Below are 13,411 nucleotides of genomic sequence, written 5' to 3'. Positions count from 1 at the left end.
GTGTTCGGTTTTGGGCCCCTCACTACAAGAAAGACATTGAGGTGCTGGAGTGTGTCCAAAGAAGAGCAATGAAGCTGGTGAAGGGTCTGGAGCACAAGTGTTATGAGGAGTGGCTGAGGGAGCTGGGGTTGTTTAGTCGGAGAAAAGGAGGTTCAGGAGAGACCTTATTGCTCTCTACAACTACCTGAAAGGAGGTTGTAGCAAGGTGGGGGTCAGTCTCTTCTCCCAAGTAGCAAGTGATAGAGCGAGAAGAAATGGCTTCAAGTTGTGCCAGGGGAGGTTTAGATTAGATTTTAGGAAAAATTTCTTCACAGAGGGAGTTGTTACACATTGGAACAGGCTGCTCAGGGTAGTGGTACAATCACATACAGTGGAAGTATTCAAAAAACCTGTGGATGTAGTGCTTAGGGACATGGTTTAGAGGTAGACCCAGCAATTAGGTTAACAGGTTGGACTCGATGATCTCAGAGGTCCTTCCCAACCTTAATGATTCTATGATTCCAACGATTTGTTTGTTTGTACTACCTGTCTAATAATAATTAGAATTCTGTTCCTTTTATTTTGGGGCAAGAAATAAGACCAAAATATCATTGTTAAGTTTTCTTTAATATTGTCTACTTTGAAATATGTTTTGGGAACAGAGTACTGGGTAGGATAGGAAGTTAAAAGAGACCGTGGTGAGTTGCAAATCACTTTGATTTTATTCTCAACAAAAATAAATTCAAATACATAAAAAGATTTTCATATCTCAAATTCTGCTCGGTAATAAATAATGTTTAGTTTGGGAGTCTTTCTTTAATCTTTCAAAATGATTCATAATGAAAATACTTTTATGTATTATCTACTAATGGAAAAGTACTGGTGCTGTTTCACTGGAACAAAAATAAACAAAGTGAAGGCAAAAGGTGAGTCTTTTCAAGTCTCTAGTTCAGTCTAGTTCTAAGAATGATATTAAAGTATGGCTAGTTAGGGATGTCTTGTCTTCTGTTTAGACCTCAGACACATTTTTATGCTGTTGGTTGTTCTTCCTCTGATGTTTATAGAAGCAGTTGTTTTTAAATGAAATCTGAATTCATTTGAACTGGGATTTGGTTAGCAAGGGAATGCACTCTGTTTTCAAAAATAGTTCTTTTTGTTGAACTAATTTCTAAAATTTAAGTCAATGTAATGAATATATTGTATATGGAAACTAATCAACGAAAACAAGCTTTATAATGTCTTCCATCTTTCTGACAGGTTGTGAAGATGAGAAAAGATGTGAAGAAGGCCAGAGTCCTCACTATTCGCAGACTAACCAGACACATTGGGAAATTAAAGTTGAAAAAGTCAGTTTTAAATATCTGTTCTTTTTCATGTGTTTATAAATGAGACACTATCTTAACTGTTTTCCCAGAAATGGAGAAGTGGGAGAAACAACACGTTACATTTAAATCTTAAGACGCTATGATGCATAAATGCTATTTTGTCTTAATTTTATGTCACTTTAGATAGACTAAAAATACTAACTAAAAAGCAGTTTCATAAAGCAGAATTGGGATAACATTTTTTTTAAGGGATTTAGTGTATTGGAAGCTAATCCCAATCACTTACAGAACCTTTTACAGCACTTTTAAAAGTGTCAGACTTGATCTTTTTGGTTATTCTGCTGTTGAACCTAATTTGTGCAACATTTTCTCGCTGCAGTTGCCTGCAAGGTTCTATAGCAAAAAATATTCTTCAGTTTGCATAGATATACAAGTCATACTTGATTTTTAATAATTAGTATTAATTAATATTTAAGTAAATAATTAAAACAACGTTTTGTAGATTATGTTTTTAAAGATGACTGGCCCAAAGTAACTTGGGATGTGTCTTATTGGAGACGGTGTAAGATACATCCGTTACTGTGTTCAAAGTATAAATTGAGCGTAGTCTTCTCCTGCAATTTTAGCAAATTGTCCAAAATACAAAGCAAGCCTAATGATCTTTTATATTTAAATAGTACAGATCTTAAAATGTAATTGTATTTGAGATGTCAGTGCCTCCTATGTAGTGTTGATAGGAATTTTAGTTACTATTTCCTAATAAAGTAACATTGGTCTTTCTTATTATTCTGGTAAATCCTCAGTGTTTTATCCTCTGTTCAGAACAGCAGAAGCATTAGATTATGTTCACCTCTTTGCTAAAATGTTCATTTAACATCAAGGGAATGTGTTCATGCCAACTCTTGTGATATTTTTGTTTTGCTACTTACTATTAGCCCACAGGGGAATAAAGTGAACAAAACACATATTTTTTTAATAAAGACAGACTTCATTTTGCAGGGGTTCAGAAGACTTGAAATTAAAGAACCAAAAACGAGTTGAGAGATTAATAGAAGAAATCCATGCCATGAAGGTAATACTATGTTTAGATGTTTAAATATTAGAGGCAATTAATTTTAGTAACAAAAAGCTTTGTCTGTTTTCTGGGACTGCATTACTGAAACTTAACTGAAATATTTCCAGAGTCAGCTTGGTCATTACTGTAACACAGCTGGAAAATTATGAAAATTTGCATATTTCCATGTTTGCTGCATCTGTCAAGGTGTTAGACAATTTAAGTCTTAAGCTTGCCAGGCTAAACATGAATTTGTTTAGAAATGTGTGGTGCTTGAAGTTTTTACTGTAACAGTTAAAGTGCAGAAATTAAAGTTCTCATGCCACTCAGGAGTATGGAAAGCATTTTGTGTGCCTGATGATACAGTATCCTTGTTGTCAGTTTTCTCAGCTTTAAGTATGATGCTACTTGTATTTTTCTTTGAACTTCAAAATTTTATAGTAGTTTGAAATTTTAGCTGCAAGGGACTGGTAACACTTGAGTCAGACCTTTTTTTTATCTTTAGCTTTACTGTCAATTAATACAGTTTTTGTCTCTTATACGTTATGACATATCAGCAAACGCTTCAGAAATTTTATAACTTCGTAATGTTTTGTGCTAGTCATATCTCAGTTTTAACCGATACTGCTTAAAATTGTGTGTGTTGAAATGAGGTGCAAATTCCAGTCATAAGGCTTGAGCACAAGAGTCCTGTATAAGCCAAGAAAACTGTTTATGGCTGCTTTGTTTGTTTTTCCTTGATGACTGTAGTGATTAAATCACCCTTACCATTGTGTGGGGTTTTTTTGTGTGTGGTTTTTTTTTTTTTTAACCTTTACTTTTTTCCCCTTTCCTGATCCTTGCACAGATCTTAGGCTTCAAAAAAGCTGGTAGCTGGAAAGCCTTCATTGACCCATTTAGATGTGCTTTGTGCCAGATTCATCAGGTGGAATCATAGGGGTTTTTAGCACAGGACTTACAAAACGAGTCCTCACGAATCAGTAAAGGGGAAAGAAAATGGGCAGCGCTGTATTAAAGGGTAAAGCACTGGTCAAGCAACATGACAACCATACTGAGGCATTCTGCTTTTCTGGCTTGCCATCAGTCTTAAACTTGGTCTTGTAATTGCTTTTTTCTTTCTTTTTTTTGATGACACATTTATGCGTTTATTGGAGCATGATGAAGATTCTGGAAACATCTCTCAAATTGTAAGAGTATATATCAAGTAATCAGGTGTGGTGCAGCACCGAGCTCACAAGCCCGTGTTTGATGGGGCTTCTGTGAGTGCTCCTGAGAGGGTTTTGCTGCAAGATCCGTTCTGCACACATCTCCCAGAAGCATTTACATTGTCCACATTGTACTTTTCCTTCCAGGACTGGCTCATGCAGACATCTTAAAGGCTGCCTGCACTCAGGACTGTGTTGGCCAAGTACATTCAAGCTGTTTCTTCAGTTGGTGTTAATGAGTGCAGGACTTGTAAGTGTTAACTTTAAGAGTGATTGTCAAGGGAGGATAGATTCATAATCTGGAGAGCTGAAGGCAAACAAATTTTGGTTTGAAATAGTGTATAGAAAGGGAGGAGTCTTCAAAGTGAGCAGCTGAGAGAGGAAAAGCTCTCCCACTTCTCAGGCAAGTAGCTAGTAAATGCGCTCAGTTATCAGAAACTGTGCTGTAATTGGTGTTTATTGCTAAAAAAATGCACCCTTATATTAATAATATTTTTATAGCAAAAAGATTGGTTTTCTTGGGGTTTTTTAGTCTTTAAAAATGAACAAATAGACACTTACTATCTCTACAGTGTATTTGTTTCTTAGATGAAAGAAAAATTCGTGTTTCTTATGAATCACAGCCTGAAAGGGACTAGTTGTTTACATATTTTTTCACCACTGTTGATTTCTAGACTAAGAGAGCTTTTTAGAGTTGGCGTAGAAATATTCCTCATTCAGCACGGGAGAGTATCAAGGCAGCTTTCATGAAAATCATTGATATTATTTGAGATAGTGGGAGATTTTATGTTCGTATAACGTCACTCCTAGCAACCTTTTGTCTTAAGTTATTGCTCATAGGATGCACAAAGAACTCTTTGCATAACCTGAGTGGATATTTTAGAATTTTTAGGAAAGAATGGACAGAATAGAAATGGTTAATAAGGTAGTTAATAATAAATTATTCCTTACTAATAAGGAAATTGCAGCTTAAGAGCAGGCTTGTATTATCCAGACTGTTATAGGAGTTTCAGTGTGTGGATCCCAAACACTTGTCAGAGGAAATGCAAATCCTTTCAAAACTGTGTGCAGAATATAGGAATTGGTCATTTTCCATGTAACATGCAGAAATAGTCCATAATCTTCTACTTACATGTTTTATGTAAGAAAAAATATCTGCCTTCTCTCTTACTGAATGTTTAGTCTTGAGAGGTATAGCAAGCTGTGAAGAGAAGTTCAGCTGAGAAGACAAAAAACAACAAAAATAATTACACCAGCTAAAGCAGTTGGGAGCCAGAAAGTGGATGTTACACCAGCGTCTGACAGGATGTGTGTTTTCAGATTAAAAGATTTCTTGAGATGGCTACTTAACTTCTAGAACTTCTGTATTGATTGGACAAAGACACAAAGGGTTGCTGTAGACTGAAGAAAACGCATCTTTGAAAGAAAAGGAAAATAGTACATTTTTTTTTCCTGAGTTTTTCTCTGTTGCCAAAGACAGCACACCTCTTTCTAAATATGCATTTTTCTTCCACCAGTCAAGAACAGACTCAGACCACCTGTCCCCTACTGCATATCCAGAAAATAAAAAGCCTTCTGGGGACTGCTGGCATGAACAGGGTCTTTTGTGAAGGACTTTATGTATCCTGATGACCTCAGAATGCATGAGATGAGGAGATGAGAATTCCATTTCACAGGGAATTTGTTTCAAGCTCAGGGAAGAGAGACTGAAATTCTGGGACCTTGACACAGTTGTCTGTCTTACTGAAGTTTTTCATGCAGTGGCTTAAGTTTCTCTTACTAAGGAAGAAAATGTGAGGGGTTGAAATCCCAATAAGGGGGAATTCCTTGCTGCTTTAAGAATTACATATCTGCATTCAGCTGCCTATAAACCCACAAACCTTTTGTACTAGTTCATTTACTTAGGGAATCTGTTTCTTGGTCAGCACAGTGTTTCAGTATGGCTTCTGCCACTTCATGGAACAACTGTTATTTTTCTTTTGACTGCAACAAAAAAAAAATCAATTGCCTGATGGTGCATCTGTTGTTAGAGGCTGGCTGCCTGCAGCTCAGCAGGACTTGTAAGAGCTGCTGTCCTTCTGAATGAGACAAATGTGAATTTCAGTTACAAGATCTTAACTTCTCTTTCTAATGTGGATCGTTACTAATTACAATCTGATATTATAGGAAGGAGAAAATGCTTGCTATTATTTGTTAACTCCTGTCTGATCACTAACTCTTGGGGATGCTTTTTTCCTGTCTTCAAGTAGACTTTAAACAGACACTGCTGACATAATTTCACTGTAAATATACTGTTTCCTAGGAGTGGGACATAATTAGATGCTCACTTTTCAGGTTAAATACTGTGCCTGTGTCTACCTTTTTTTTTTTTTATATCCTATACATACTCACATATGCACAGTCCTGCATATATTGAAAACCTAGGAAGTGTTGGTGCCGGGCTGTATTAAGAAACTTTGTTATTTGAATTTGTAAATAGGATATATTGTTGTGTTACTGTTGGAATGACATGTAATTTTTGATTCTATATGTTTTCATTGTTAGAACTGGAGTTTAAAAATAACTTAATTGGCAAATAAAATTAATAATGTCTCAAGCACAACAATCAGAAGTAAACATTGTGGGAAATCAGAGCAGTTAAAAATTCCAGCTACGTGGATGCAGGAACTGGGTTAATTGTTTGCAGGAGTTCTCAAAGCTATTGGAATAGTACACTGTTTTTTGAGTTTTTCAGATTTTGTATTGCCAAAACCATATAAAATATTTATTTAACGATTCATGAAAGTTGGGGAAAAAAGAACAGTATGATCCTTTCTAGTCCTTCTACTTTGATACTACTTTTTTAAAATAAAAAATTGTGTATACTTACAGGAAATTTTTTTACTTCTTTGTCAGGCTTGATGATACTGTCAAAATGGATTAACTATCCATTGTGGATACTACTTAGTATATTCAGGAAGCTATGATATTTTAAGAAGTTTCTTCACAAAAAAGTAACTGATTGTCTAGTGATTTCTTAGCAACGTGGAGCTTATGCTGAATTGTTTACATTTCTTGGCTGAGATTAGGTTTTAATACAACTTTATGTGGTTTCTTCACTGGGTATTTAGGAGTAATTTTTGCCTTTATCTTGCAATGAAAACCTTAGTATTGTGGCAGGTGTTGCTGTAGCAATACTGTGTTTGGAAGATGCCCATTAATGAGATGTGGAAGAAAGGTTATTGGCAATGCTTGAAGGGAAAATGTCTTCCAGTTGTTGGGAATGAGCAGCAGTTGATTGCAACCATTGTTAAATGGCTTGGAAAGATAAGTTCTCTATCCTGAAAATTATCACGGGACAATCAGACTAGGTCAATTCAATGTTTTTATTTTGATACACTTAAAACACAGTATTTATTGTAGAATAATGAGTTCAGTACAAGAGATACAGGAAAAAAATAATGCTTTACTCTAAATTATCTTCTCTCAACTTTGTATTTTATCAAGGTAGAAACAGAAGTAGAGTTAAGTGTGAACTCTAGTATTACTGTCAAGCTTTTGAAAGCCAGATTTTTTTGTATAGGTAGAGCTTCAATCTGAAGGATGTTTTCATGGTCTTTGGCCTTGGAACAAAAATCATCCAATTTCTTGAAAGTAATAGTGATATGGGTGAGAAAAGGCTTTTACTCAGGACTGGGTAACTGATGATTTTAGAGTAGGTCCGCCTAAGGAGCTTGATAGATCTTTCTTTTAGTGTGGTCTTTTTGCATGTAATTTTTTAGTCCTGAAATACCAGGCTTTTTTAAAAAGCCATATCATTTTGTTCTAACAGTAGTGGTTTCTTTTTTGGTTAATGCTTTCATCTTCTGTAGATGTGGTTTCAGTTAACATCTCACTGTAGAATTCTTAAGTAAGAGAAAGGACTAATGCACTTTTTCACAGTTTTGCATTTTCTTTCTCGTAGCATATTTTTCCAACAACAGCCTTGCATATTTTCTTTCATAATAGATAGCACACTTTCATATTAATGTTATAGAATCTTTAACCTTCATAGGTTTTTGAAAGAGTAATGGAAAGCTCTTAAACTCTAGTGTAATCAGCTTAGGAAGGGTCCTTGATGCTTCTCAACAAAAGACAGAGGCAGGGGTGGCCCAGCTTTCACAATGGTGTGGGCCAGATGCCACTTAAAGACCATTTCAGGGAAAGAAAAAGGGGTAGAACTCGAAGTCATTCATCCCTCCTTCAATAGAGCAGTGCAGATCCTTGCTTTGCAAGTGTCTGACTTGTTACCCATGTGTGATGCATTTCTCTTCAGTAATGCAGGAAACTTGGTACTTGGAGTGGTAGGTAGATCCATGTGTGCATTACTCAGGTGTACATGTGCAAGAAGTCAGGCATTTTGAGCAAACACTGACTTCTACTGCTTGTGTTCTCAGCAGCACATTCCACTTTGTCAATGGCATTACGTGGCTTTTCTAAGTAATATATGCCCTATCAAGGCAGATTATTTTTGTTATACAAACTCTGAATGTTCATTTAATTGGTACCTCAAATTCTGTCGTGGCTGAAGTAGAAAGCTCTTCCAAGTAGGAGACACGATGTAAAGAGCACCTAACGTAACGCAGAAGACGACAGCATGGATAAACGGTATGTTCCTGAGCCCAAACAGAGAAATTCCAAAGGTAGAAGCAAGAATGGACTACCTGTGAGGAATGTAGAGACACTGCTTGAACGCATACAGATAGTGTTAGAAAATAAAAAACTCAGGTGCATTTCCAGCTACTGAGGAATGTGACGGTCTGCAGGAATGGCTTCTGTCAGTACACTGGCAGCAGAAGTAAAGCTAAAGGAAAATAAGGGTCCGCGGCTCAGTGAGGGGATATGGAAAAGGCTGAGATATTCAGTGCTTTTTCCCTGTACGTGTTTACTGGTCAGTTCTGCCCTTTGGCTTCCCAGTTTACAGAGTCTACAAGCAGAGTCTGTGGGAGTGAAGGGCTACCCACAGCAGAAGATGATGCTGTTAAGGAACACATAAATTAATTGGGCACATGCAAGTCCATGGGACCAGATGCCTTGTGCTTGGGGTGCAGAAGGAGCTGACTGATATCATGAGGAGGCTACTTTCATTGTTTTTGAAAGGTCACAATAATTGAAAAGGTTACTGACATTTGGAAAAAAGGAAACACCATGCTTAACTTCAAGAAGGAGGATCTGAGCAAATACATGCTCACCAGTCTCAATTTAATCTCTGGGAAGGTATGGAGCAAGTCTTTCTGGAAGCTAATTCCAGGAATAGGAAGGACAGGAAGATGACTGGGAATAGCCAGAATGAATTTACCAAGGGTGAGTTGTGCCTGACTGACCTGATTATTTTCTGTGATAAGATGAATGTCTGTATGGACAAGAAGGAAGCAGCAGATATTGTATACCTTGACTTTAGCAAAGCCTGTGACACAATCCTCTGTAATCTTCTTATAGCCAAACTAGGGCCAGGCAGCCAAGGAAGGGAAAATTGCCATTTATGTGAGAGAGCAGTAGGAATTCATGAAACTCTGCCTTGGGATGGATAATGAGCTAGTTAAGAGCATAAGGATCAGGATTATCAGACAGACCAATATGGGCGATATTATTGTCAGTATCTGCTACGCACTACATGATCAGAAACAGGTAATAGAATCATAGAATCATTTAGGTTGGTAAAGAGCCTTAAGATCATCAAGTCCAACAGTAAACCTAACACTGTGAAGTCTACCAATAAACCATGTGCCAAAGCACCACGGCTACACATCTTTTAAATACCTCCAGGGATGGGGTCTCAACCACTTCCCTGGGCAGCCCGTTCCAGTTCCTGACTACCCTTTCAGGGAAGAAATTTTTCCTAATATCCAATCTGAACCTCGCTGGCACAACTTGAGTCTGTTTCCTCTTGTCCTATCGCTTTCTACTTGGAAGAAGAGACTGACCCCTGCCTCGCTACAGCCTGCTTTCAGGTAGTTGTAGAGAGCGATAAGGTCTCCCCTCAGCCTTCTTTTCTCCAGACTAAACAACCCCAGCTCCCTCAGCCGCTCCTCATAGGACTTGTTCTCTAGATCCTTCACCAGCTTCATTGCCCTTCTTTGGACACACTCTGGCACCTCAATGTCCTTCTTGCAGTGAGGCGCTCAAAAGTGGACGTGTTATTGGAGGTGCGGTCTCACTAGTGCCGAGTACAAAGGGACAGCCACTTCCCTAGTCCTGCTGGCCACACTACTTCTGATACAAAGATGAAGACCCCCTTCCAGATGGCTTCACGCACCCCATCCCCTCCGCAAAGCACAGCTTCCCCACATTACGTAGCTCCTGCCACGCAAAGGCTGCCCACAGCGGTGCGCACATGCCCTGCATTGCGGGCCAAAGCACGGTAGCAGCCTGCCCTCTCAGGGTGCTGTGTACCAGCAAGGCCCAGCCTTGGTTAGTGTCCGATCTCCGCCGTGCTGCCCACCAGCACCCACAGCATTGGTGCTCTGCCATCAGGGCTCTGCCTGTCTCCTCCTGCCCTTGCCTCCCTCTGCCTCCCGGGACACCACACCCCGCATCTGGCCCAGGACCGGGGGCTTGCCCCAGCCCCTCTGAGGGGATGAAGGAAGCTCCCCCACCACCTTGGCTGAGCAGAAAGACCTCTACCCCAAGGAGGTGGAAGATGTGTCTCCCAGTCTACAGGCCAGCACCAGAGGCGCCGACACTGCAGACCGCGATGCCGGTTGACCGGAAGGAGGTGGGAGATGGCCCTACAGACGTTAGCACCCATCCGGCCAGTTTCCACATTGTATGTGAGGAGGCTTTAGAAGGAGGGCAACGAAATCCAGGGCAAGAGAGGACGGGGAAAAATGCAAACCAGAAAGGGGCAGAGGCAAAAGGGTGTCCCCAGGCGGTCTCCCATCCCAGTACTAGCTGGGCCCACCCCTGCTCTTTGGAGACTGGGCACATCAAGGGTAGCATGGCTGCACGCACGGTCCTCTGCCAGCACTGGCGCCAGCACTGGGCTAAGCCCTCCCGCCCTGGCTCCACTTTCCCCACCACCAGCTTTTGCCCCATGGCTGCGCACACCTTCCCCGGGGCATAGGCGAGGCCTTCTTCAGGCAACTAAAAGAAGCCTCATGTCCACAGGCTCCTGCAGCCTTGAATTGCCCCACTGTCTGCTGCAGTGATATAAACCACAGCTGTCAAGCAATCCAGGAGATTTTTGGAGAGTGCTGGTGATAACTCTCCAACACAGGTGACTGAGGAGCCAAGGACGGAAGATGGTCTGCTGGACTTGATACAGACAAAGAAGGTCAGCAAGGTGAAGTCAGGGTGACCCCGAGATGGTGAAATTCAGGATCCTGAGAGAAGGGAACAAAAAAAAATCATCAGGATGACAACCCTGGCCTTGAGCAGAGCAGAATTTGGCCTTGTCAGGCAGCTGCTTGGAAGAATCCCATGGGGATACAGTCCTGGAGAGGAGTCCAGGAGAGGTTGATTTTCCAGGTGTCACCACCTCCAACCTCCAGAATGAACCATTCCAACAGAAAGGAAGCCAAGCAAAGGCAGCAGGAGGCCTGCAGCATGCGCAAAGAGATCATGACCAAGTCAAATGTGAAAGGGAAGCATACAAGGTGGAAACAGAGTCAGATGGCCTGGGAGGAATATAGAGACCCTGTTCAGGTGTGCACCTGTAGTTGAATATGGCAAGGGACATGAGGGGCAACACAAAGGACTTCTGCAGGAATATCAGCAGCCAAAGGAAGACTAGGGAAAATGTGAGCCCCCTGGTGAGCGGACAGGAGATTTCTGATAAAGGATGTTGAAAAGGCCACGGTAATCAATGCTTCTTCCTTGTAGTCTTTACTGGTAAGGGCAGCCCTCAGGAATCTTGGGTCCCTGAAAGCAGTGGGAAAGTCCAGACCAAGGAAGACTTACCCTTGGTGGAGGAGGATCAGGGAACGTTTAAACACAGTGGACATACACAGGTCCATGGGACCGGTTGGAATGCGCCGAGCGTTGATGAGGAAACTGGCCATTGTCACCAGTCTCAGTCATTTTTGAAAGGTCCTGGTGGGACCAGCCATGGGCGGGGTGGGGCATGGGGGGAAGCTTCCTGACAGCTGGGAAGAAGCAAATGTCACTCCCATCTTCCGGAAAGGCAAGATGGCAGGTCAGGGGTCCTGCAGGCCGGGCAGCCTCTCCTCATTTGGTGAGGTGATGAACAGAGCAAATAATGCTGAAGGCCATTTAGGGAAATATAAAGGAGAAGCAGCTGACTGGGCATAGTCAGCATAGATTTCCAATGGGGAAATCACATTTGACTAACCTCATAGCCTCCTGCAGTGAGGTGACTAGCTTGATGGGCGAGATGAATACTGGTTCTTTATCTCTACTTCGGTAAAGCTTTTGACACCGTATCCCATAGCACCCTGACAGACAACCTGAAGTAGCAGGGACCAGGTAAAAGGACAGTGAAGCGAATCAGAAACTGGCTGGACTGCTGAGCAAAAAGGGTTTTGATAGCAGCACGGAGAGCACCTAACTGGAGGCCAGTAGCTGGTGGTATACAGCAGAGTTCAATACTGGGGTCAATAGTATTTAATGTCTTCACTGAGGATAGGACAGAGTGCGTGCTCAACAAGTTTGCAGAAGATAAAAAATTGGGAAGAGTACGCCAGATGGTTGTACTGCCATTCAGAGGGAGGTGGACAGTCTGGAGAGAGGGACAGAGAGGAAACGTCATGAAGTTTAGGACAGGAAAATGTCAAGTCCTGCCCCTGGGTAGCAGTAAACCCTTGCGCCCATCTGTGCTGGGGGCTGACAGGCTGGCAAGCAACTTTATGGGACAGGACCTTGGTGGACGCTAGCTGACCATGAGCAAGCAATGGACCCTCATGGCAAAGAAGGCCAGGACTCTCCGGGGTTACATTAGGAAAGGCGTTGCCAGACGGTTGAGGGTGGTGATCCTTCCCCTCTGCTCAGACCTGGTGAGAGACATGTGAAGTGCTCAGTCCAGTTCTGGTCTCCCCCGTGTAAGGAAGATATGGACATGCTGGATCCAGACAAGTGAGGGGTCATGCGGATGACTACGGGAGTGGAGCATCAAGGAGCAGGTGAGAGAGCTGGGACTGTTGAGCCTTGAGAAGGCTCAGGGGGATCTTATCAATGTGTATAAACACCTGATGGAAGTAGTGGTGCCCACTGATAAGATGACAGGCCGTGGGCACAATCTGAAATACGAGAAACTCTGTTTAAACTTAAGAGGAAACTTTTTCACTGTAGGAGTGATTAATGACTAGAACAGGTTGCCCAGAGAGTTTGGGAAGTCTACATCCTTGGAAACACTCAAAACCTGTCTGGACATAGCCCTGAGGAATGTTTTATAGTTGACTTGCTTGAGCAAGGGGGTTGGACTAGAGATCCAGCCTCTAGCTGGAGTAGTAGTCCAGAGGTTCCCTTCCAAACTCTGCAATTCTGTGATTCTGTGGAGAGAGATGAAGTGGACAACTTCAAGTAGGCAATAAGAGTGGGTGAAAAACTGTCAGGTCTGTCAGGTTCAAAGGGTTGTCATCAGTGTAGAACATCCAGCTGGTTGCTGGTTACAAATGATGTCCCTTAGGGGTCCGTACTAGTACCAGTACTGTTTTGTATGTTAGTAATGCCATAAATGATAATATGGGGTGCATTCTCTGCAGGTTTATGGATGATACCAAATTGGGGGATATGGATGGTATGCCTGAGGGCAGGGCTGCTATTCAGAGGGATTTGTACAGGGTAGAAAAACAAGAAAAGCAAATGCGTAGTCTTGTATCTGGGATGGAATAGCTCCATGCCACAGTCCAGGCTGGGGACTGGGTGGCTAGAAA

The 13,411-nt window shown here is 41.5% G+C and overlaps 1 protein-coding gene across 1 annotated transcript in view; it reads left to right on the top strand.

Moving 5' to 3' along the window:
- SRFBP1 (serum response factor binding protein 1) overlaps window positions 1-13,411 on the top strand; it is an 84,245-nt gene that overhangs the window by 28,733 nt on the left and 42,101 nt on the right. The window contains exons 2-3 of the mRNA XM_082335444.1: window positions 1,237-1,325; window positions 2,304-2,376. Of these exons, the coding sequence (XP_082191570.1) occupies window positions 1,237-1,325; window positions 2,304-2,376 (162 nt within the window). The remainder of the gene's footprint in view (window positions 1-1,236; window positions 1,326-2,303; window positions 2,377-13,411) is intronic.

Source organism: Platalea leucorodia, assembly GCF_965183815.1.
Source record: "Platalea leucorodia genome assembly, chromosome: Z".
NCBI classification, from domain to species: domain Eukaryota; kingdom Metazoa; phylum Chordata; class Aves; order Pelecaniformes; family Threskiornithidae; genus Platalea; species Platalea leucorodia.
The sequence above is the reverse complement of the archived record's forward strand: the minus strand, read 5'-3'. Positions and strand labels throughout refer to the sequence as shown.